Source organism: Danio rerio, chromosome 21 (assembly GCF_049306965.1).
Source record: "Danio rerio strain Tuebingen ecotype United States chromosome 21, GRCz12tu, whole genome shotgun sequence".
Classification (NCBI taxonomy): Eukaryota; Metazoa; Chordata; class Actinopteri; order Cypriniformes; family Danionidae; genus Danio; species Danio rerio.
In genome coordinates, this window is record NC_133196.1 from 43390989 (window position 1) to 43418324 (window position 27336).

The 27336-nt window shown below is 35.3% G+C and overlaps 1 protein-coding gene across 3 annotated transcripts in view; it reads right to left on the reverse strand.

Annotated features, from left to right (window-relative positions):
* Nucleotides 1–12174: 12174 nt before the first annotated feature.
* slco2b1 (solute carrier organic anion transporter family, member 2B1) overlaps nt 12175–27336 on the reverse strand; it is a 68751-nt gene continuing 53589 nt past the window's right edge. For 2 of the 3 annotated variants that reach the window (XM_073935031.1, XM_073935032.1), the window contains 4 exons: nt 21446–21615; nt 18319–18383; nt 16121–16241; nt 12180–13098 (listed from right to left, as the gene is read on the reverse strand). In XM_073935031.1, the coding sequence (XP_073791132.1) occupies nt 12846–13098; nt 16121–16241; nt 18319–18383; nt 21446–21615 (609 nt within the window). In that variant the 3' untranslated portion in view covers nt 12180–12845. Of the gene's footprint in view, nt 13099–16120; nt 16242–18318; nt 18384–21445; nt 21616–27336 lie in introns of all 3 variants that reach the window. The other variant, NM_001037678.2, reaches the window with a different exon arrangement.

A 27336-nucleotide genomic window follows, 5' to 3' on the forward strand; every position in this document is an offset into this window, starting at 1 on the left:
GCTGTCGCCTCACAGCAAGAAAGTCGCTGGGTTGCTGGTTCGAACCTCAGCTCATTTCTGTGTGGAGTTTGCATGTTCTCCCTGCCTTCGCGTGGGTTTCCTCCGGGTGCTCCGGTTTCCCCACAGTCCAAAGACATGCGGTACAGGTGAATTGGGTAGGCTAAATAGTCCGTAGTGTATGAGTATGCGTGTGTGTGTGTGTGTGTGTGTGTGTGTGGATGTTTCCCAGAGATGAATTGTGGCTGGAAGGGCATCCGCTACGTAAAAACTTGCTGGATAAGTTGGCGGTTCATTCCGCTGTGGCGAGCCCAGATTAATAAAGGGACTAAGCCGACAAGAAAATGAATGAATGAATGAATGAATGAATAATAATCTTACTGTTTCACTGGTAAAAAATAAAATAAAAAAAATCACAGGTGTTTTTCTTTTTCTTTTATCCCAGTATATTACAATCTTTTGTAGATCTCTGTCTTTAAGGAAATGATCAGGACTAAATTTGCCCTTATCTCTTGCCATGAGTCTATTATTATATAAGTCACATGTATTAAGACAGTATTCATTAAAAAAGAAACAAGTCAAGTCTCCATTTTCTCTTGAAAACAAAAGATAAGTTGAAAAAGTGTAACCATTGAATTTCATGTTCCGTAAAACTAGTACTATGTCAATGGTTACAGGTTAGAATTTTTTAAAATAATGTATTTTGTGTTTAAAAGAAGAAATTCAAACAGGTTTGTGACAAGTTGAGTGAAGGGTGAGTTAATTATGACAGAATTTTCAGTTTTGGTTGAACTATTTCTTTAAGTAAACAAATAACCCCCCAAAAAATAAAATAAATAAATAATAATAATCTTGGTGAGGCAGTGGCGCAGTAGGTAATGCTGTCGCCTCACAACAAGAAGGTCGCTGGGTCGCTGGTTCGAACCTCGGCTCAGTTGGCGTTTCTGTGTGGAGTTTGCATGTTCTCCCTACCTTCGCGTGGGTTTCCTCCGGGTGCTCCGGTTTCCCCCACAGTCCAAAGACATGCGGTACAGGTGAATTGGGTTGGCTAAAATGTCCGTAGTGTGTGTGAATGTGTGTGTGGATGTTTCCCAGAGATGGATTGCAGCTGGAAGGGCATCCGCTACGTAAAAACTTGCTGGATAAGTTGGCGGTTAATTCCGCTGTGGCGACCCTGGATTAATAAAGGGACTAAGCTGACAAGAAAATGAATGAATGAATAATAATAATCTTACTGTTTCACTGGTAAAAAAAAATAAATAAATCACAGGTGTTTTTCTTTTTCTTTTATCCCAGTATATTACAATCTTTTGTAGATCTCTGACTTTAAGGAAATGATCAGGACTAAATCTGCCTTATCTCTTGGCATGAGTCTATTATTATGTAAGTCACAAGTATTAAGACAGTATTCATTAAAAAAAGAAACACGGTGTGTTGCAAGAGCTGGCAACATGATAAGATGCATACTGAAATGTGTTGCAATAACTATGACGCACTGCAGGATTATTGTTGGTTCTTCGTAAATGTACTAGGTTCCTTTTGAAATTAGGAGTGAGGGAAATGAGATTTCAAGGGAAAATATATGGGATTATACTTGTCTGATGAGCAAAAATAGAATAAATCAGGTTGTATGTGGTTCCCCAGCATTGAATGACTTTTTTTCTTATTGAAAGGTTGCTGATATATTAAAAACTAATTTAAGTTTTCTATTTTAGCATAACATTTTTGTGTCATCACTTTGTGGAGCGCAAGAATAACCAAAGAAATTTTTGAATATTTGGTTTTTTAAATAAGAAATCCAATGGCGACGCAGTGGCGCAGTAGGTAGTGCTGTCACCTCACAGCAAGAAGGTTGCTGGGTCGCTAGTTCGAGCTTCAGTGTTTCTGTGTGGAGTTTGCATGTTCTCCCTGCGTTCGCGTGGGTTTCCCCTACAGTCCAAAGTGTGTGTGTGTGTGTGTGTGTGTGTGGATGTTTCCCAGAGATGGGTTGCAGCTGGAAGGGCATCCGCTGCATAAAAACATGCTGGATAAGTTGGCGGTTCATTCCGCTGAGGCGACCCCAGTTTAATAAAGGGATTAAGCCAAAAAGAAATAAGAAGTCCACTGGTATCCCTTTCACTGATTCAACGAACTTAAATAGTCCCTGCTTTTTTAGTTGATCCCAATCAGAAGTAAAAAATGCTCTCAGAAATACCGACTCTCATAGTAAAGCAAGCAAAACATTTATGCGAGAAAGGTTTTATGCTAAAATTCATATTTATATTCATAAAAGATTGGGTGCAATATACCCAGATAGACCATTATTTTCAGAGATGCTGAACCTTACATACATTGGACTGGTTAGAATCCCATTGAGGCCACATGAGAGGAATGGAAGAGAGGAACAAATGCTGTAGCCACATTGTCTGTGTTGACATAATGAATATAGCACATCCAAATTTAGTTTATACTACCCACATTCATACTACACACATTCAATCCCATGAGGCCACAGGAGAGGATTTATGAATAGAAATGAAGAACAAATTTTGTAAGCCACATTGTCTGTGTCAACATAATGAATGTAGTGCATCCAAATGTGGTTCATACTACACACTTTCATACTATTAAGAACATATATTTTTTAAGAATCACATGCCACATAGTAAAATATCTCTGGCCCATCTGTAGCCCACACAATCAGCTTTTGCTTGGCCTACAGTACATCTAGCACAGACTTGGTACATGACTGGACCAAGTCTGGCTTCCAGACAAGGGCCTAACATGGACCATATCTGGGGTTATATCTAAGGCCCTGTTTACACGGGTGTGTTTTAGTTTTCAAACGGCGTTTTAGAATGAAAACGATCCGCGTCCAAACTAGCGTTTTACCCTGCATTTTTGAACTGCTCTCCGTCCACACCAAAACGCTGAAAACGCACATCACGTGACGACACACACAGGCAAGCTCTGCAGCCCATCTACCCAGATGAGAGTTCTGCACGTCGGACTGCTCATCAAGCATCTCCGGCTGTATCTAATCTTACTATATTTATTAAATGTTATATTTCATTCGTCTTGTTTTCTATATCTAACGACATATTCCCCGACTTTGGTCATTGGAAATTATAACTTCTTCTCAGGTAATGTGTTTTGGCTAAGCGCAAAGATAGGTTAATAATTAATGTAACCACGTAGCCTAAATTCTGTATTGACTGATCGCTTGCCTTTATTTCCTATAATGTAGAAACTAATTGTATGTTATACTTTTATAATGGCCATTATCGATTATTAAAACTGATATTCAGCAATAGAGAGGGTATGTTTCGTATTTTCACTGAATTTGAAAGGAGGCAGTTGTTATAGGCTTCGTTTTGTAATAAATATCCACACAGTGAAGATGACGCTCATAAATGCAGCACGACACCTCAACATTTCTGCTGTCTGTTAAGTTGCTAATATCAAAATGAAAATAAGCAGTTCCTTATATCATGTTTTCATTTTATTGTTGAGAAAGTGAAACAACGTAGTCAGGGTGATGAAGTAATAAAGTACACTGTTCCCTTTGAAGATTTACCCATGTCCTCGGTAGTCTGTTTTCCATATCAAACTAAGGAGAGGGAGACTGCAGCCTTGATCAAACATGCAAAGTCTGAACTTACAAGAAGAGGATGCAGGACTGAACTGTGTGTAATGTTAGGCTACTTAATATTGAGGAAAAGCCCCAATCAGGTAGGCGAATGTCTGCAGCCCCGCCTCCGTTTTCAGATGGCTCCGTTTTCCCCCGTTCACACTGAGACGGAGCAGCAGCGTTTTAGAATGAAAACGGCCTCTTCAGAGTTTCCAAAACACTCCAATTTCAGCTCTCAAAAACTCCGGCGTAGTATGGACGGATGGTGTAACCATAGCAAAACTAATGCTTTTCAAACTAATACGCATTAGTGTAAACGGGGCCTACGGTAATATCCCATAAATGAGCCTGAACTGGGCCATCTATGTTGGTGCGTCACGACTGCAATGAAATTAATAAACCCATGAATCATTGTGCTTTAGATGTGCTATATCTGCTTTTCCTCTAAGCGACCTGATAGGTAGAATTTTTTTCTTTATTTAAAAATAATAAAAATGTATTTTAAATGTGGGTCAAGATAGGCCAAACTCACATGGCACACATTTCAAGTATTAACATCTGGGCCAAATAATACATTTTACATCGGGCTCAAGTATTGTGTGCTGCCTTAAAAATAGTGCCACCTCTGCCAAACCAGGGTCATGTTTGGCCCACATGCTGTATGCCAGTGCCGGATAAATGCCTGCTATGCCAGATTTATGCCAAATCTAGGCCAGAATTCTTTGGTACCAGGAAAAGTAAGTTAGAAGATGGATTCTAAGCAATTACAAGCACACTGCTACTCGTTTTGGAGGGAACATTTTGATTCCAGATGGTGAAGTTATGACCTAGCAGCAAGGGGCAAACTGGGAGAAATTGGCCAAATAAAAACAGACTATAATAGCTATGTAACCTTATTCCAGGGTATCCAGTTCTAGTCCCTAAGGGCCACACTGTCCTGCAGACTTGAGCTCTAACAGGTTCCAGGCGCAGACATTGTGTCTGCTAAATGCTGACTTAAAATCTGATGAATAAGGCACACAACATGGGAAATGCTTCAGCAGTTTTGAATTCATCAGCCTATTGGTTAAATTCTGCAGGATTTCTGTCATGTTTACTTGGAAAGAATACTGTCAAGATGACAAGCAGCTTTAATGGAGAGAGAAAACAGTAATGTTTACAACAGTGAGAATGATCTCTGATCAAGATCAACTAAACACATGATTTTCAATAATAAAAATACACACGCTTGTCTGTCAGTGTGAGTAAATCTGAGCCTGGACAATGTCATTTGTTTGGAAATGGGGATTTATACATCATTTAAAGCTAAAAAAAGATTTTTAAACCGATTGTGGATTTTTTTAAGGATAGGAATATTTGACTAAGATACAAAAAAATTTAATTTGGATTCTGATGGTTGGTTTTGTGGTGCTGGGTAACAAATCAGCTAAGCATTTTCACACACCCTAACATGATGCTGACCAAAACAAAACTCTTTTATCTACTTCGATTAGCTTGGGGTGTGTTTAATTAGGTGTGTTTAATTTAATTTAGATCTGAGCTCTAAAGAAAAAGTTGCATATCAGAAACCTTTCAACCTATTCAAAAAACCACACTAATTATAAAAAATACATATTTTATTATCTATTACATACAAATTGCTATAGTTACAATTACAAAAACCCTCTGTTTTTATAAAGGAACTCTTAGTATCCTAAATGAGGATCTGATGGGGACATGGTTCAACCCTGACTCTGATTCTAGCTAGACTCTGACCCCATGACTCAAACAAACAGAGCAATGTTTTGAAAGCTTCACAGTCGTTGTTTACTTATTTTTTCAACTTCAGTCCACTCCTCAGGTCATTTTGGAAGCCCCGCAGGACTGATCTCAAGCCCCGTTAAATAATAATTGAAAAGAAATTGAGTGTTTATAATTATTGATGTAAGACTTTGTGCCTTTAACACAATAAGCTCTTTGAAAATAGCTTGGGTTTTGCTAGGATTAGGGATAATATTATATATAATATTATATATAATATTATATATATATATATATATATATATATATATATATATATATATATATATATATATATATATATATATATATATATATATAAAATATTATATATAATATTATAATACATGTGTTACCAACTGTAAACACAAGTTATACCAATAATAATAATAACAACATTAATTAAAAAGCAAAAAAAAAATCTGTCACAATCCAGAACATACAGATTTTAATCAAGTTAATCTGATTTTAAAGCCTTTTTCATTCATGATTAATGCCATCATAAGCCATGCTTACATTCTAATTCTCATGCAATGCCCAAGTAATTTTACTCATTTACTGTATGTTCTTGTAAATCACACAAAGCTGACATACAATATTAAGCAACAAAATGATCTAAATGAAATAGTATGAAAAAATAGTATGTATGAATTAGCCTATTACTTTCATTCCTTCTTCTCTATTCAATTTATGGTCAATTATGTGTTTATACAGTATACTGAAACAACAACTTAATCTTCAAACTAAGGTTAATCTTACACTAAAGTTTACTTAAAAAAAGAATTGTGCAGTTCTTTATTAAAACACACAACTGTGTTTAAGTATTTTATGTGTGTGTACAGAAGGAACGCTTTGGGTTAATGATATGCTCATGAATATGAAAGGAGGTCAAATCGTTTTAGGTAGACAGATAAAAACATGCATTCCATTCCAATCACTGAAAAAAATCCTCAGGAATTTCCATATCTAACTTGTTGTCTTTTGTCCTAGTGTTGTCTCCGGCCTTACTGTCTGTTTTTCCCCTTTTTTCCATTTATACAGTTATCTACCATCAGCATGCTTCAACTAAGCTTGCAGGAGTCCAGTAAAAGCTTAAAACAAATAGATCATGTTCTAAATAATCACAGGAAGTCATTTCGCAACATTCTCCTTTCCAAGTGTCTTAAAACTATTTTTGGCAATAGCTGAGAAAGAGAGGATCCTTTACTTCTTGTGCCCTTGCTTTGCTAGCCCTGTTTCTAGTAAGCATAGGGCTGTGGATTTATGAAAATGAAGCGAAACAAAAGCCGGATTATAATGTACTTTGCTTCCATACGGCACCAGGAAATCTCTATCTAATGGGAGGTAAAAAATGTTGAAAACAATACCAAGATGGTAGATTTTTTTTTTAACAGAATATTTAATTAAACTAACTGGAGAGCTGGAGGAATTTTTCAGATTGAACATCATTGCAAGTTTTTGCTGACATCTCATGTGGCAGATTTAATACTCTTTAATTAGTGCTGGGAAAAGATTAATCACAATTATTAATGTAACGATGGTCCAAATAGGTTATAGGTGGATCTGCATTCAGTTAATTTAATTAAATGAAACAAAACAAAACAAACAAAAATCAATGAACACAGTTTAAAGACATCCATTAGACAGTAGCTGCAATCCCATCCACCTATTTTATGTCATTTAAAAAAATGTTAAAAAAAATAGGTTGATGGATACTCCAAGATGCACATAAATTTTGAAAATGCACATAAATAACATGTGCGCATAACTGAGAAAGATAAACTTTTATTTGATAAGAAAAAATGTGCATAAACTGTGATGGAAACACTTTTACCAAACAAACTTCAATCTGCGCATTAAAAACGTCATGTGATTTTGGTGTAAAAGATCATGTGATGATGAAAATGTGTGTGAATGGACAAACCAGCAGGCTGAGGACATTGTAAAACATCTAAAATGTTGTTTTGCTTATTCTAAAAGGCCTTAATCATTTCAGTATTAGTGTTACTATATTAGGAATAACCTCCAGAATCAGGAGAGTCTGTGCTCCTAGTCTTACACCTTAAAAATGCCATAGAGCGTTCACTGCACGTCAGGATTGCCTGCTGAGGCACAAGTCATTTATTAAATGAAGAAAAGATTCACGCAGTTTCCCTAATCATGTGATGATGAAAATGTGTGTGAATGGACAAACCAGCAGGCTGAAGACATTGTAAAACATCTGAAATGTTGTTTTGGTCATTCTAAAATGCCTTAATCATTTCAGTATTAGTGTTAATATATTAGGAATAACCCCCAGAATCAGGAGCGTGTTCCGCGTCTTACGCCTTACAGATAGAGCGTTCTGCATGTCAGGATTGCCTTCTGAGGCACAAGTCATTTATTAAATGAAGAAAAGATTCACGCAGTTTCTCTAATCACAGCAAATTCCATTTTTCCGTTGATATTTGGCGCCAGATAATCAGGAAGTGACAATTTTGTTCACTTTGACTCATAGGATGGAAACGCTGCATTATTCGCATACTGACTTGACCCAGAAACTTGTTTAGATGATGATTCAGTTCATCCAGTTCAACCAGTTTAAAAAGAATAATTCATGTGGAGACTCTGTGACTTTTGTCAAAATCAAAACTGCAATAGGAAAAAAATACTCAAGAAGATTAGGGGGTTGTAATAGTAGCAACTTATTAATATTATTTTAAATTGTGATTTTTTTAAATTAATCATTCATTGATTTTCTTTTCGTCCCTTTATTAATCCAGTGTCGCCACAGCAGAATGAACCGGCAACTTATCCAGCACATGTTTTACACCGCAAATGCCCTTCCAGCTGCAACCAATCTCTGGGAAAGCTTTATTAAGTTGATATTGAGTTAGAACAACTCTTTAGCCAAAAACCCTCATAAAAGTGCATTGTATTATTATCTCACAGGAATATTTGGAGCAGCTGTGCTCCCAAAGAGCAGTCTCGCATCTCCAGAACCTACCACATGTTAATTGTGTTTTGTCTTCCTTCTTAAAGGTGCTTTTTTTATTAAAAAGGCCCACACAGGCTTCTCCTACTTCTTTCTAAAGATTGCTGCCAGTTTTTCAGGTTCTCTTTATATGGCTCATTATATGGCTTTTTTATTTACGTGATATTCCAGTTTTGCAAATAAGTTAAATTAGCATCTTTGGATAAAAACTGATGTCTGGATGGAAACAGCTAATGGCGTCTCACATGTCTCATAGTGCAAAATTCTCAAGCCAAATACGAGTATCACATCCTAACAGAACATTTGTCCTATTTTAGGACACACAATACTGTATACCATGTAACAACTTACCTTCTCTGTGCTTAATCTGAAAAGATATGAATGAAAAAAAAAATTGACACAATTAAAACACACACAGAAAAAATCATTAGAATAATATAGAAAAGGTGTGACGATGGCTCAGTGGGTAGCACGATCGCCTCACAGCTAGAAGGTTGCTGGTTTAAGCCCCGGCTGGGTCAGCTGGCATTTCTGTCTGGAGTTTGCCTGTTCTCCCCATGTTCATGTGGGTTTCCTCCGGGTGCTCCGCTCTCCCCCACAGTCCATAGACATGCGGTACAGCTGAATTGGGTAAGCTAAATTGGCCGTAGTGTATGTGTGTGATTTGAAGTGTATGAGCATTTCTTAATGATGGGTTGCAACTGGAAGGGCGCCCGCTGCATAAAACATATGCTGGATAAGTTGGCGGTTCATTCCGCTGTGGCGATCCCTGATGAATAAAGGGACTAAGCCGAAAAGAAAATGAAATATAGAGAAATATATACCAATGCTATGCTATATCGCACTTCACATCACTGTTCAGCACAATGGTTTCACTCTCCTTCCAGCTTTGCATGGCCTGCACAAGGGTGGTTTGTTGCTTCACTGACTAAAAAGCAGAAGCAACAGAGCACTGTAAACTAGCTTGTGTGCATTTAAAATAGTTCAGTTTTTAAATCTGTGCATATTCCACTCATGTACATGCACATTTATCCAAGCATGAACAGCACGTGTTCACCAGAATAGCAAAACCCACTAAAATAATGTGGCGACAGAACATTTCTATGTAGCATGCTGTTTATGCCCCATCAATATTAAGTGATTTTTTTTTTTAAATGCCTTAAAAGATTGCTTTACATTATTTATTAAAATAAAAACTAAGCAGCTTTGGTTTGGAACTAAGTGAATCCAGAATGTTAGGTTTGGCATACAATTTTCATTTTGATGTATCCTTAATTAAATGCGCCTCGGTACAGCAGCTCATATCCATTATTCCCCTCACACATGCACTTGTCAGCTCATTGCATTATAGGTCATTGCTGTCTTCAGTAGTGATGCTGAAGTGATGCTCCATTTCTTTTCCAACCGTGAAACAAACAATAGCCCGGTTCTCAGCATCTGAATCTGCCAGGACCTTCCTCAAATTAAAGGGCTCCACTCACTTTACTCACTTAATGCTTATTGATTACAACAAAAAACATAGACTCACATAGGGCAATTCTGAAAACATAGCCCTGTAAAAGTTTCTGTAGATTACGAATTATGTAGCCAGAAGTATGTATGGCTGCATTTCATCTTTAAAACAATCGCTATGGGGCGGTATGATGCTGTTCCTTTTCGCGCTTACCAGCTGACCACTTATCTACATGTGGATGGTTTTCTCGCTGTTACCAGTTTGTCCAGTTAGCTCATCATGTAGGTTGATGGACTTAAAGACGCAGAGATGAGTTGACTAGACGGGATTTAAGACTGGTAAGGAACGGTTCCAGAAAGCAGGTAAGGCCAATACAGGATCCAAAAAATAAAATAAACAAGTAAATAACAAGGTGAGAATGTGGTAAAGACTGAAAAAGTGGTAAAAATCCGCTGAGGGCTTTTCTTTTTCTGGACTTCTTTTAAAAATGTTGATTGGGTGTAAGAGAATGAGTGGATGTCAATCTGTGCTTTTAAAAATACTATTGGTTGGGTTTAGGGAAGGAGGAGTGTGGGTCAGTGAATCGATAAGTCGGTCGGTCGGACGGTCGGTCGGTCGGTCGGTCGGTCGGTCGGTCAGTCAGTTAGTCAGTCAGTCAGTTTGTCAGTCAGTCAGTCAGTCAGTCAGTCAGTCAGTCAGTCAGTCAGTCAGTCAGTCAGTAAAAACAATCAGTCAATAGCAGCCTCTGATGCACTTGCGAGAGAATTTTTATATCTCGAAATGCATACATAGCAGGCTCTGGTGGACATGAAAACAAAAACTGCAAAAAAAAAAAAAAAGTAGCTCCTATAATGCATTTGGGTATAAAAATGTATATAGAGGTACATTTTCAGAATGATCTTGGGTTGAAAAAGTAGCAACAAGGGAACCTCAAAATAATTTACCTGAAAACTAGGATAATTCCCCAAAATCAATCTGGAAAAGGATGCAAAAAACTATCCCAAAGGTTTAAAGTCTCTATCTCCACAGTCAAAAATAGAGTAAGAATGGAATAAAAGGGGTGAGAATAGTCACAGACAAACAACAAACCACCCCCAAAGAGCAAATGACTAATTATTTTGAGAACTGCATTTACTGTTGTGCAAATGTAAAAAGTGTTATGAGAAATGCACCAAAATCACTAAGAAAAACTGTAAATTGCTGATTAAAAAGGCCAGTAGGCTATGGCTTGCACTTGAAAATGATCAGGGGTGCCCAAACTTTTGCATAAAACTGTATATGGGTTAACAGGATGTGCTAGATATACAGTCAGCATAGTCAAAGATAACAAGAAGCATGTATGTGCAAGTAAACGTGTGTGCAAGAGCAACAGCGTGTATATGGCCTAATTCTTGTTTCCCCCATTGTGGGTTTCCTTATTAACCAAGTCGTTGCTACAGCAGATCAGTGCTATTTATTCTTTCAATTAACTGCGTAGAGTGTAACTCGTAATCATTTATCTGGCTAATAGAGTTTTTGTTGTTTTATGCAATGAAATAGTTTAATTATTAATTCGTTAAGGAAGCTAGAGAAAAATTGTAATGATTTAAAATTGAATTCACCAAATATATGAATGTTATAAAGGATTTCCTCTTAAATTTCATGAATACCTAAATTTTATAATCCTCATGTGAGAAACCATAATATTATTCTACATATATTTCTAATTCATGATTGTCAACAGGCGATGCAGTGGCGCAGAAGGTAGCGCTGTCGCCTCACAGGAAGAAGGTCGCTGTTTCGAACCTCGGCTGGGTCACTTGGTGTTTCTATGTGGAGTTTGCATGTTCTCCCTGCGTTCGCATGGGTTTCCTCCGGATGCTCCGGTTTCCTCCAAAGACATGTGGTACAGGTGAACTGGGTAGGCTAATTTGTCCGTAGTGTATTTGTGTGAATGAGTGTGTATGGATGTTTCCCAGAGATGGGTTGCAGCTGGATAAAATATGTGCTGTATAAGTTGGTCATTCATTCCGCTGTGGCGACCCTGGATTAATAAAGGGACCAAGCCGATAGAAAATGAATGAATTATGGTTAACATTAGTTAATGCACCGTGAGTTAATATGAACTAACAATACCAACTTTCATTAACAAATGTTAACTAAGATGAACACATACTGTAAAAAAAGTATTGATCATCGTTTGCTCATGTTATTAAATGCATTAACTAACATTAACTAATACAACCTCATTGTAAAGGGTTGCCATATATTTTAGCTAAAAATATTATAGATATGGCTTTAAATGTGAGCACATACCTGTAGGCACGTGTAGGACATTTTTCAGAAAATAAAAGTCAAAATACACCACAGAAGCATGCAAAATCATAGCTGATTAAACATGTACAATACGTTTACTGTATGAAAAATTACTCACATATAGTCATTTGAAAGGTTATTCATATACCACAGTATAAAATGTATAAAAAACAAACATATAGCTTTTTAAGTGAAATACAAATTGAGAAAATTTTACAGAAACTATAAAAAATGTTGGTGTACTTACAAAAAAAAAAAAAGAACAACAACACAAAATGCTTATAAAAAAGCACCACAAATACATTTTTTTAGATTAAATGCACATGCTTGGCTTCTTGATGCACTGAGCCACAGTGAGCTCAAACAACAACACTTAGTTTTCACATTGTTAGCATATAAAATGTGTAAAGTACTAGATTGTGTGTTCACAGATAAAATTTTCATAAAACTTCAAAGAAAAGCAATGAAAATCATTTACTGGCAAAGATAACAGAAACAATATAGTCTTTTGAAGTGAACTTTGCCACTTTGCATTTTGACCGATGTCAGCTGTTTGTAGAAATGAGTGTGTTCACAGTCTGTTTTTTGTCAGAAAAGTGTCAGAAACTTGGCCTGTACAACTGCTTGCTTATATATGGCAAGCTGAGACACTCATTTTATTAAACACAATTCTTAAGCCCTTCTTCCACCCACTAAACAGTCAGTTTCATTCTTTCAATCACAGATGTTTTTACTCTCTAAGGACACGTTGTATTGCTGTGTCCATTTGAATTGCTCACAGTCTGTTTATCATCTTTCGTTTCCTGGGAACTTTCACTTTTGGTTTGAATGTTCATTTCATGATGTTGTTGTTGTTGTTGTTGTTGTTGTTGTTGTTGTTGTTGTTGATGTTGTTGTTGTTGAGATGAATCTGCCCTCCGAAGCACCAAAAAGGACAGAAGGAAACAGACGAAGCCACCACATATAAAAAATATCTGGAGTCCCAGGAATCTGTGTAAAAAAAAATGATATATAAAGTCAGAACGTTAACTGGACTGAAAATATCTCAACCTGGGGTCCATTCTTCGTACCTCGCTTAAATGATCTAAGATGATTTGGTAAATCCTGGATCTTTTAATCTTGATAACTGATCTCTGGCTATTTTGGTTTTTTAAACAAGTTCACGAATCAGATTAAAATGAACTGATCTGAGATTCCTGCATGTGTTGTGAAGGACAGCTCTACTGATCCTCAAAATCATGATCAGCAATGCAACGACTGGCTGAGGGCACATCAGAGTCATGACATTATCAATATTAATAATTCAATTATCCATGTGAGAAATTATATAAAATATGAAGTAAACGGTTTGTTAAATATGAAACTTTTCACATTTGTTGTGGACTGCAGACTTTAGACTTTTAATGTTCAAGAGTGTTTAGCAATTTGTTTAGTTTCACAATTAGAGCAGATTTTCCAGTAGCCTAGGCTTATTCAACTTCAATTTTAGTCACCGTAAGGAATAACTGTTTAACTGACTGTTGACTGAATGACTGTCAAAAAAGCCATGCAAAAAAGAATGTGCATGACGGAATAAATTATTATTTCTTAAAAAGAAAACCTGTTGAATAATGTGCATGTCTATTATCATACACAAATTGTACTAAAGCTAACGTACCTTAAAATAGTACTCATTTGTATCTGAAAGTTCATAATAATAAATGTTCTCTTTGAAACCCTTGGGGAGAACCACACCATGACAGTCTTTGTACTTATATATATAATAAATCTTTAAAAAATTAAAAAATATACAATATTTTATTTATATCAAATTTTTTAAAACCATTTTCTATTTTTCTGTATATAACTTCTACTGTAAGAAAACATCAGAATTCGGTATATACTTTCAGTAATACCTTTGCTTAAAAAGACCCAATCTAATCTTATTTACATGAAATAAGCCCGCTCCCGAGCAGGTTTGAGCTACCTGAACTGTTGCTTTAACAACAACTTTCGGATGAGTTTTGAAGTATGAAACAATCCTGGGTTGTGTCAAATAACCAAATCCAGCTGAGTGATCCACACATGAAGAACAGACCCCTGGTGAGAGTGGTCTGGTTTAAAGGGGGTCATAAAAACAAAATGGCACCTTTTTAACCTAGCTTAATGTTTAATATTGTCTTGAAATTTGCAATGCTCAAAGTTCAGTAAAAAGGTAGATATTGTCTTTTAAAGAATGAGTATAGGAATGCCTACAGTGAAACGACTACAATTAAATAATTCTAAGTTTGTGACATCACAAACCCTTCAGTTTATACACCCCCTTCACCTGAGAATATGCGATGAATGGGGGTTAGAAAAAAGGTGGGCAGCTTCAGGTAGTAAATATGCTGTCACTTGGAAGACCTCTTTGAGGCATGCTGGATTTAGAAAGTAACAGCAAATATGTAGACTATGGCAACACTTTACTTAAAGGGGGTACCATGAATTCTTTATAATAATACATGACATGTGATGAATATGAATGAGATTTTACGCAGGATGACGTTGTTTGGGTTTGTCTTTGTCATGGCAACTTGACAATCCTAAAACAACAACACTTCTCTGTGTTTTTGTCATGACAACTTGACCTTACCAAGACAACATAACTTGTTATAAATCTGTCATAAACATGACTGCCATAAGGCCATTGTAATTGTCTTTCTATGTATTAATGTTTGGGTACTATGGGCTGTGGTAAACTGCAGAACCCAAAGACATGCAGGTAAGTTTAATCGAAGATAATAAATGGTCCTTCCCCTGACTTGTGAGAGACTTGGTTCTTGCCATAGATATAGCCATACAAGCTAGAATTGCATAAAGAAGAAAATAAGGGAACACTTTATTTTGAGTATTTGTAGACTGTTTGCTCCTCCAACAGACATTTAACTGACTATAATAACAGTTTACTTATAATCTAATGAAAATTAGTTGCAATGTAACCTAAATTCAATAAACGGACCATCAAAATAAAGTGTGACCGAAAATACAAATAAATTAATCCGCAATGTAAGCAAGTTCAAAGCCAGTTTGCACAACAGCTTTTCCTCAATGATGTACTGTAGCAGTTCACATCATAAAGACAGAAGCTGTGGATTATGGGTCACAACTGTTCTTTGTTGATGCATTTTCCGCTAAATGTTTATAGCATTGGTTTCTAGCATAAATGAATGTTGTGGCAAAGATGTAAGCAAAAGGATCTGCTTCATTATTTTGCTGATATCTGTCAAATGCCTATAATCGCCTACAATGCTAGTTTTTATTCCAGCAAGCTTCGAATGCTGGTGTGTTTTGATATTTATGTCATCACGGTGTAATTGTAATTATAGGTTTTATGCTTTTTTTAGCCACAGGCATGTTAACTACGGTTATGTGTTTGGCTACTGTGGCAAAACAATCAATGTGAGCGCCTGAAATTTCCTGCTATAATAAGAGGTGCAAAGTTTCCAGACAATGGAACTGGACAATTAGGTATATGGGCACTAGCCAACATGCGGCAAGCTAACCAATCAGAGTCCACTAAGGGAGAGCTTTCATAAACTGAAAATAAAGAAAGAAAAAGAAATGATTTCTGGAAAATTGTTGCAAACTATTTATATGGGTTAAATTTAAACAAACAAATTAAATGGGGTAATGATTAACTTAAACTGTTCAGCCCAAATAAATAGTTTACAACCACTTAAAAAAATGTAGCAAATCCAATGAATCCTTTTTCCAAGGAAACCATTTACTGTAAAGCAATGTACAATAAAGGCAACATTTGTGAAAAATAATGGGACTTTTTTTTTTAAATCATAGCGAACACATTGTTGTGCACCCCATGACACAGTCAAGCCGTAGAAAGTCTATTAGACTCACTTTAATGGTTTTAGAGGGGATTTGGCCAGAATGGGAAACAAATATCTGACCTTAAAAAGATCCCAATTGCATGTATTTTTAAGTAAATCCAGTGTTAGATATTTAACTTTTCATAGCAGTGCAGTTGTGAATTTACCTGTGTCTGAAAAGGTCTAAATTATAGTACAGACATGATGTTGATTTACTGCATTTCTTTCCCCACACAAGGCATGCAGTGTCGATCGCAGTACCATACAGCACTGGGGATGGGAGGAAAGCTGTCGGGGAATAAAAGGTCTTTGTTAATATACAGCTTCAATAAATTACACACATTCGTGAGTTACACAGAAAATAGTCTGTGAGAATAAAAAATGGAAAGACTCAAACATTGTTTTAACACACCTCATCCTGCACATATTATCTGTAATGAATGCTGGTAAAATGATAAAATTAAGTTATCACTTGAACTTTCACAATACTTGGCAAACTTAAATAAACAAAAACTGTTGCCACTGCACCAAACAAGGGCAGGTCTGAATATGCCCTTTAAAAAATGCACGTTGAGAAATCGTGATTAGATTGTTATTGTAGATACTGTAATGTCAGACTTCAAAAGTTCACATTTAAGGGACATGGTTCACACAAAAAATAAAACTACTGTTAAATTATTGATTCCAGGTGGTGACTTTTTTGTTCAGTTGAAGATTAAGGAAGTTTTAAGACAAATATGTGGCCCTTGGTGATTTATAAAAAAGGCATGTCAACACCTACTGGCACTTTGACAATCAATAAAACATATACAGAAAAAAACACCATTATTAACCATGGCTTTTGACAATACATAAATATCTTGTTAATAGGAAACACCTGTGTTAGTGCTGTGTAATTCTTCATGTGGCCTCTAAAGACACTGAATAGAAAAGAAAGAGCTAGGATAAAAGCGAAAAATGTGTGTTTAGTGTGAGCATGTTGCATTGCTGTTCGGTATTACTAATAAATGTAATAGTTGCAATTAAACATTAATAACTGCAATACATGTAAAGCCTTAGAATGTACAGTTGGCATTCTGCTTCCTGCCTGAGATCTAATAATGAGCAACTACTACCTTTCACAGTTATTGGTCCCACTTTATATTAAGTGTCCTTAACTACTATGTACTTGCATGAAAAAATAAATACAATGTACTTACTGTGTTTATAATGTATTTGAGAACACTTGTGGTGCTTTTGAGTTGGGATAGGGGTTGGGTTATGGACAGGTTTGGTGGCATTGGTAGGTTTAAGGGTGGGTTAAGGTGTAAGGGATGGTCAACAGTGTATTTACAAATGTAATTACAAAAGTTAACTACAAATTTATTTACATACATGTATTTAATCAAGCATAAGTACACAGTAAATACATGTATTTACACAATAAGTACATTGTAACAAACTATTAACTCCTGTGTAAGTACATATTAGTTAAGGCCACTTAATATAAAGTGGGACCCTATAATTCAACAATTTCAATGTTCTAATAGCGAGTTTAACTGCTTCAATAACTTTTTTGGTACTGATAATTGTCATGTAGCTATAGCTGTGAAACTCTTTTAATAAAATCAGGATAGATTTTGGTAACACTTTACAATAAGGTTCATTAGTAAATGCATTTACTAACATGAACTAATCATGAACAACACATGTACAGCATTTGTTAAACATAATTGAACATTTACTAATGCATTATTAACATCCAATCTCGTGTATGTTAACATTAGATAATGCACCATGAGTTAACATGAACTAACAATGAACAACTGTATTTTCATAACTAACGTTAACTAACATGAACAAATACTGTAGTAAATGTATTGTTCATGTTAGTAAATACATTAATTACCATTATATAATGAACCTTATTGTAAAGTGTGACCCAGATTTTTGACAGATTTTTGTATTGTATTAGGAAACAGCATTCTATAGATGATAATAGAGAAAATACATAATTGTGATATAAACTGGATCATATTGTATAATTTCATTTTTATTCATATTACTTTTTATTTGCTTTAATAACTTTAATTAGAGGAGCATTTTCACTGTGTTATTACAGTTTTTTTTTTCTTTTGCATTGAATGTTTTTTTTACCCTCAATGTGGGTACTTTTTGCAATACGGGTGATTATATCACAGATTGGTAAAACATCAACTACAGTAAAACTGCTTGAAGTTGTTATCTTGTCTATCATACCATCATAAAACATGTTGCTTTAATATTTTGTTGACTGTACTCGGCGTCCTTCTGGTTGGTTTGTCAGTAACATGTTTTATTAATATATGACATGTCTGTTCTGCCTGATTGACTTTCTATTGCTTACCAAGAACTCTGAACAGCATGAACTGAATTCCCACGGCAAAAGACTTATCTTCCGGAGTCACGGTCCTGGGTAAAAGCCAACAGATTTTGTTTAGTGAAAACATCACAGTTTATACACAATTTTACAGCATTTTGTGTTCAAAAATGACATTTCAATTCAATCTACTGAATGTTAGACTTTGAACTCTTTGATTTTTTTTAACATGTTCCTTGAGGCATTTTCGGAAAATAAGGGCAGGTCTGTGGCCTGTTATTACACTGATGGCAGTTTTTCGACACATTGACAGGGCTTGCACAGACAGGTTTTTGACGAAGGTAGAATGATACTATGTCATATTATTGCTGAAGGGCAAGATGCAAGACAAATGAGGGACACCTTTGGCTTTAAAATATATAGTAAAGTGAACACATTAGTCACAGCAGAGATTAGAAGATCAAAAACTAGTGCTCATTTTAACACCCTTTTTTTCATAGAATATACCATTATTCATTATTCTTATGTGTATTATGTTTGGTTCACATTTTGAATCCATGGACTAAAGAAAAACCTGTTTTAAAAAAGAGACTGCATGTATCTGTGTCAAACTTAATGGTTAATTGATGCCATTAAAGAAATGTTATAATTTACATAATTACATAATGTACATAATTCGAAGCAGATATAGTTCATTGCTCTTGTTCATAGCAACTATGCAAATGTGCTAATGCACTATAACAAGTCACATCCTGCTAAGCGAGTTCACCTCGAAAGTCTTCTTTAGACAAAAGATGTGCCACAATTTTTAAAGCTATTAGCTTTTTTAAAAATAGCAACATTAATCCCTTTAATGTTCTTCACATAAATGGATATCTCATAGATTTTCTCTTAATCAATTTAGAAAATTGGAAATTATAACATTATTCTTATTGAGTTTAATGGACTTTGCAATAAAAAAATCTTTATAATTATTAATTTTTAAATGAATGATTACATCATTTATGTACATGCTTATATAATTACCTGATTTTTGTATGTCCCTGTAGTTTTGGTGATACATAAATTTTAGATAATATGTCGAATTTCCTCTCATTTAAAAAAAAAATAGTTAACACAAAAATGAAAAGCTTGTTATTACCCTCGCATTGATCCAATCCTCTAAGTTCATTTTTGAAATGCAAATAAAGATAATTTAGATAAAATTTGACAGCTCCCTTATCCTCCACAGACCATGGCAATAGTCATGAGACTTTCAAAGTTCAGAACAGAAACCAAAAACATTCTATGTGACTTCAGTAGTAATTATAGGAAGCTCCAAGCACACACTGCTGCAAAAAAATAAAAATAAAAAAAAAACCTGTAAGCATGACTTTATACATTTACTGAACCAGGGACGGAGTGGGACTCCTTTTGAACCCTGAGGATTCAGGCCTAAGACCGGCCCACTTCAGTTCACGGCTGACTATTTTAAAATATATTTTAAAATGTCATTTCCAATTCAGTACTTGTATTTTTATGAAAATGTATTTGAACAGTTAACACAATGTAACGTTTAATAGTATCAGAATCTATTTTCTGTAAGAATTAGTGCTTATAAATCTCAGCCGGGTCAGTAGGCGTTTCAATGTGGAGTTTGTATGTTCTTCTTGCGTTCGTGTGGGTTTCCTCTGGGTGCTCCGGTTTCCCCCACAGTCCAAAGACATGCTGTACGCGTGAATTGAGTAAGCTAAATTGTATGTGTGTGAATGAGTGTGAGATGGGTTCCCAGAGATGGGTTGCGGCTGGAAGGGCATCCGCTGCGTAAAAACGTGCTGAATAAGTTGGCGGTTCATTCTGCTGTGGCGACCCTGGATTAAGAAAGGGACTAAGCCGAAAAGAAAATAAAAGAATGAACAAATGAACGAATGAATGAACGAATGAACGAATGAATGAATGAATGAATGAATGAATGAATGAATGAATGAATGAATGAATGAATGAATGAATGAATGAATGAATGAATGAATGAATGAACGAACGAACGAATGAATGAATGAATTAAAAAAGTGTGACTACTCTAAGTGCAGCCATCTAGGAACACCAGCCCTTTTGGCCAAAAAACAGACCGGCCCACCGGGAATACTCCTGGTCCTCCCAATTAGGCAATCTGTACCTGTATTGTAAAATTTGTTTGTCTACTCCCCCAAGTCAGGTTTTAGTGTATGTTTACTTAGGATAGTACAACATATTTGCCATTATAGTCAACAGTAAAATACAAGCCTTGCATTTCCAATAGTAAATGTACACCCTGGGGAGTGGAGAGCATTAGACTGATTCCAGTGACGCTCCAGGGACAGACGAATCTTCGCTGAGGCCAGCTTCCAGCCTCCACCGCTGAGACTGCAGTTCTGCACAAGACTTTTGGCCAGTGGCGAAATTAAAATGCTCGTGTCGAACTGAGTCTGGTTCTCTCAAGGTTTTTTTTCTTCACTCTCTTATTGGTGAAGTTTTTTTTCCCTCTCCGCTGTCGCCACTGGCTTGCATGGTTCAGGATCTGAAAAGCTACTCATCGATGAATTTGCTCTTCAGTGTTTGGAGTCTCAATAATGACTTCAAACCACACTGAACTGAGCTAAACTGAACTGAACTTCAACATTAAAAACTGAACTACCCTGATCCAGTTACTATGACCATTTATGTGAAGCTGCTTTGACAGAATCTACATTGTAAAAGTGCTATACAAATAAAGCTGAATTGAACTGAATTGAATTGCTCTGACAATGAATGCATGAACAACTGAACAGAGTTGATTCATGGAATGGAAGTCACATGGAATGCTTTGACAACAATTTTGATTCCGTTTTTAGACTTTGAACATTTCAGGACCTTTGCTGTCTATGAGGGATAAGAGAGCCCTCAGATTTAATCTAAAATATTTTAATCCTCATTCTTTGCAAGATGAACGAAGGTGGAAGCAAATGAAGATGAGTAATAACATAATTATACATTTTAGGGTGAATTAATTCTTTAACTTTTACTATGTCCATTTTGTGATCAAGGACATTTACAGCTCTTTCAAATAAGCAATTAAGTATTATAAAGCTGCTGAAATAAATAGTTAATTTCAGTAGAGATCATACTGACAAAAATACACTGAAACTAGAAGGTATACCTGAGGATCATCATGAAGGATGTAGTGTGGGAAAGTGAAGCCACAAAGCAAGTGAGGGAGGACAGAATCATAAAGGGAATGAGGAGATTACTACAGCCACTTGCACATGGTCCAGCAAAAGCAAAGCCTGGAGAACCACTGGATTTCACACATCCACAGTCTGTGTAGGTCTGTGGAGGATAAGCACATTTAATGTTAGATAACACAAAAGTGATTATTAGTTAGTAGTGTTAGTAGTGTCACTTTTGATCGGTTACAGTCAGACCATTGATATTTATATTTTTTACCATTGCTGTTATTTGTAGGGATTTAAAAATGGGAAAGTGGTACAGTCATATTATAAAAATAAAAAAAAAAACAGGCAGACGCTGCTGTCTTTTTCATAGTCAACAGCTTGCTGCATACCTTATCAATGAATAACAGACACTTTAATCAGCTTCTGGGAACCACAAAACCTATAAATCCAGCATCACTTCTCTAACAGAGCTTTTCCGTAAGACAGTTTTCTAAAGTTAATTTCATGCCTGGCAGATAAACATCACACTCCTTTGAAGAAAGCTTTTTTTGGTATGAGGAAGTGCTTTTTTTGTAGTCAAAGTAGGTCATAAAACTCCATGAATATAAGCAAAAGCAAAAATATCTAGAACACAAATAAATTACTGTTACATTATATTCAAATTTCATTACAAAATAATGTACTTGACAGAAAAGATTTATAATCAAAGATTGTTGTTTTTAACTGAATAAAGCTGATTTTAATTATTTTTAAAACTCAAAGTTGTGCTTTCTGAAGTTAGTTAATGCATGAATTGTGAGTTAACATGTATTTACATTTTATTTTAAATAACTTTAACTAACGGGGAGAACATGCAAACTCTGAACAAAAATGCCAACTGATCCAGCCGGGACTCCAACCAGCAATCTTCTTGCTGTGAGGCAATCGTGCTACCCACTGCGCCACTGTGATGCCTGTTGCCTGAATTATTTAAGTAAAATATTTTGAGAAGGTCTATGTATTTTATTCATTTTACATATGTAGTTTTATTCTGGTGGTATTTTTAAATGTTAGGAAAATCGAACTAAACAATCATTATAAAGAAATGAATAAAACATTAACAAACATAACTTTTTTTAGGGATTCCTAACTTCTTGTGCCCACCGCATGTCCTGCCAGCTCATCTGCTTTACCACAGGCTTTGAGGCACAGTCTGACATGCAGTTTTGCTTCAAATTTGGTTATGTTAATTAGGGATGTCAAGATCCAATCATATAATCAGAAATCAGGCAGAAATTGTTACCTCCCAATCAGGACTCTAATATATATATATAGTTGAAGTCAGAATTATTAGCCCCCCTGTTTATTTTTTCCCCAATTTCTGTTTAACAGAGGGGAGATTGTTTCAACACATTTCTAATCATAATAGTTTTAATAACTAATTTCTAATAACTGATTTATTTTATCTTTGCCATGATGACAGTAAATAATATTTTACTAGATATTTTTCAAGACACTTCTATACAGCTTAAAGTGACATTTAAAGGCTTAACTAGGTTAATTAGGTTAACTGGGCAGGTTAGGGTAATTAGGCAAGTTATTGTATAACGATGGTTTGTTCTGTAGACTATTAATAAACAAATTAGCTCAAAGGGGCTAATAATTTTGTCTATAAAATGGTTTTTAAAAAAATTAAAACTGCTTTTATTCTAGCCGAAATAAAACAAATAATATAAATATATATTTTTTTTATTCTCATTATTTTTAACACATCTATAGTTATGCGGTAACACAAACTTAGACCTCTTTCTTGACTCAAACTTGACTAGCTTGAAGCAGAAAACACGAGTATGTCTGTGGTCTGGAGGTATTATAAAGTTGATGGCGTCAGCATTGCCATAGCAAACTGTGAGATATGTAAACTTGGGCTTGCCTGCCGGGTATTTTCAGTTATGGTGCTGTTTGTTTCTATATTATTTTTTATTTTTTTATTTCATCACCTTGGAATTATAAGGTTGAGGCATTGCGCTTCAAAGTTTTTGCATTCCATAGCAAACAGTATGTGTGTAACATCTGTTTTTGTTTTTTTATAAAAAGTCTTAAAATGTAAACAACTTATTTTAAAAAAATCCTATGATATAAATAAGTTGTCATTTAATAAGAATACTGTATGTCAATAGCTCAATTTTGACAAAAATGTCAGATAGAACCTTATAATTCTAAGGTGATGATTTACCGTGAAGAATTGATGTTATTTATTACTTGATTGTTCAAGAGACCTTACAGCAGTGCTCTGTTTGTTAACAGAGTTGTTAAATGTTAAAATAAGGTGAATTAAATTAAAAATAAGGAACATCCTGAGTCTTTTTCTTCACTCTTCTTCACTCTTTTTTTATGTATTATAGAAGTATCGGATCAGATTCGGTGTCAGTAGAGACTCAAAATCAAATGACTCAGAATCAGACTCAAGGGCAAGAAAAACCTGATAGGAACATCGCTATTGTTAATATATTAGTTAATTTTAATGGTATTTTTATTTGTCAATAAACCAAGCTGAACAATCTAATTAAGTTAATGAGTATAACGAGCATGATTTGTCATTCTAGAAAATGTCTGAAAATGTTCAAGAAAATGACCACCTTGCTAGACCTCGCACTCCCCTACGCCACTATATACATGAGATGTGATGCATATTTTATCATTTAAAAACACATGAAGAACTTCTAAAATGAGCAAAGAAGTCATAAGAGTAGCAAAAGGAATTTCTTTGTCTCGCACACAAATGAAGATAGGAGACAAGTTTGAACAAAAATGCATCTTGTGATATCATGCACTGTTTTTACTTCTCATGAATGCTTTTGGTCCATATTGCATTCATATTTCAAACTGCACCAGAGTTTTTTTGAAGGTGTAAAATAGCAAATAAGTGCAAATAAACCAAACTAACAGAGTAATCTGCACCAGTAATATTTAATTGACCCAAACCTGCCAACTATAAACATAAATTGTTTTAAATAACTTATTTTTTTCTTTTGCAATGCCTTATTTTCTTTTTCTTTCTCATGTTAATTTTTGCTGAGATGGAAAGCCCTTAGAAACTGCATTCCAGTACACTGATGAGAAAATGTAATATTGTAAATAAGCCAATTTCCTTGCTGATTTTGTACAACAGGCTGATTCAGACCTGATATTAGTGAAATAAAGAACGTGCATTCTGTGATGACCAGCAGAGTGTATCCCAAAACATCCCAGCATGTTCTTTTAACAGTGGATCTGCTTTCCAGTAGACAGAGGCTGTTACTGTGTGTTACAAGTGCAAAGGTTGTTGAACTTTTCTGGAAGGCTGTGGGGGAGTGATATCCCCCATGCTAGGTTTATGTAATGTATCTGCGTCTTTGCTGCTGCAGTCTGCCGCCATGCTTTACTAAAATTTCATGCTGCATTTGTCCATTGCACTTCAGGCAAGAAATGGTCTTGGTACATTAACTTCTTGATTGTTTTAACTTGCCCAAAGGTGTGTTGTGTGGTGTTGGTTTAAATTACATTTAAATAGCTTGTAGTATATACTTTTGTCTTCCGTTTTGTTATTAATTTTTTTTTTACATAATTTAATTAGTATTTGCATTTGTGTTTACAGAATTTGTTTATATAAGTTGTTCTGTTGCAAAACTTTTGAATAAATGAATAGCTGGACTAGTAAAGTTCTCAAGATGGTGCCCTGGGAAACTTTTTGCATTTATTTGACAGTGTTGTATCATGTGTTTTTGTCTAATTTGTAGAAGGCTTACGTATATTCATTACAACTTCTAATATTGTTTCAAAAGATTTTTCAATTACTTCTTTTAAACAACAACTAAAACGGAAGTATCTCTCTCAGAATATTTTTGTCTTTATTAATAAAGTATACTTAAGTGTAAGTATACTTTGCCTACATGTATTCTTAATCTTTTACCAAAGTTAAGTATTCTGAGGCAGGCGGCACGGTGGCTCAGTGCTTACCACTTTCGCCTCAGGTCAACGGTTCGAGTCCCAGCTAGGTCAGTTGACATTTCTGCGTGGAGTTTTCGTGTTTGCCCTGTGTTTGTTTGGATTTCTTTCAAGTGCTCCGGTTTCCCTCACAGTCCAAAGACATACGGTAACAGGTGAATTGGGTAAACTAAATTGGCCATAGTAAATGTGAGAGTGTATGGGTGTTTCCCAAGTACTGGGTTGCCGCTGGAAGGGCATGCGCTGAGTAAAACATATGATAAGTTGGCGGTCCATTCATAAGGCAACCCTTGATGAATAAAGAAACTATAAGCTAAAGGAAAATAAATGAATGAATGAATGAATGAATGAATGAATGAATGAATGAATGAATGAATTAATGAATGAATGAATGAATGAATGAATGAATAAATGAAAATATTCTGAGTACATATTTACACAAAAATGCCATTTGTCGTTTGTTCAAACTTTTTATTTAAAATGAGCTAAAAGAAATATATATATTTTTAAATTTCTGGGACAACGTAATTGTTTTATGTTCAATCCACTTAAATTTGTAAAAACTCATTTCTTAGTTAATTTAATTCCTTCATGTTTTTCCAACACAAATTAATTGTGTGAAATTCAGCATTTTTTACAATAGTGTACTTAACATTTTCTCAAGGTGCATTAAAATGTATATTTCAGGTCTGAAAGTTAACACCTTACCTTCAAATACATCAACCTTTATTCGACGTTTATCCTTTTTTTCAAACATCCTGTTTCTCATCAGTTTGATTATATATTCAATTGATTACCTGAATGAGTATTTAACTTTGAATTGATTTAACTAAGGAATAAGTTAACACTGCTTACTGTAAGAATGTTCAGTGTCCTTGTTTCTCTTTTTGCCTGTCTATTTTAACTTTGTTTTCAGGAGACACACACAAACCAGGTCATAGGTCATGGAGATCTGTCTCTTTCTCCATCTGTCCCTCTGAACGGAGTGCCGATGCAGAGGAGAAAAAACACACTTGTTTTAGTTGTCCTGATATTGTCTACAATATTATAGCTGTTTGATTGATTTGTTTTTGATTATAATTAATTTTAATGTAATTCCTTTTGTATGGAGTAAGACACTGTGTGTAGTCTGGATATGGTATCAGACTGTTGATGGAAACGGTCTTGGACCAGTTTGATAACACAGCTGAACGTACAAGAAACATCCTTGAGTATTTAACATAGATGGTCTATTGTGTCTATTGTGTTCCTATTCCTATTGTGTTTAGCTTTTTCACAGGTCGGAGATCAGTTCTTAATAACTTAGGGTCGACCTGACCCCCAGGATCCATGCCGCCATCCATGTCTGGAGTCAGATACAATACTTCATTGACGCACGCATTTAGAATTGTCTATTTCTGTTGTAAGCAATGCAAACTGTTTACCTGGATCCCACCTTTTCTGAACTTGTGTAAAGAGTATAATTGCTGAGTTGTTGTACTGTAAGTCAGATCGGCCTGCGAACTCATCCGAGTGTGAAGCCCTTCTGCCATAGAACTGTAAACTATCTTGAGTACATTTTTCATTTTTAATTGCATCTTCGACTCTGAGGCTTCTCTTCATCTGACACACCAGACTTTTTATTAAACTGTTTATTTCAATCCCCAACAGGTACTACACACTGTAAAAAAACTATTAGTTGACTTTAGTAAACCCTTTGTCTTAAAACTGTTAAGTACATGAATGTGTGCAAAATTATAATTATTCAAATATGTCTAATTAACTGTTCCAAGTTCCAACAGGGTTACTCTTCAAAGCAACTAAATCTCTTTTAAAGCAGTAATGTTACTTATCACTTGTATACAATGTGTAATCTCTGCTCCATTAAATCTTGATGTCGGAAATTGTACTCTAGACTGTAGTTTAACTA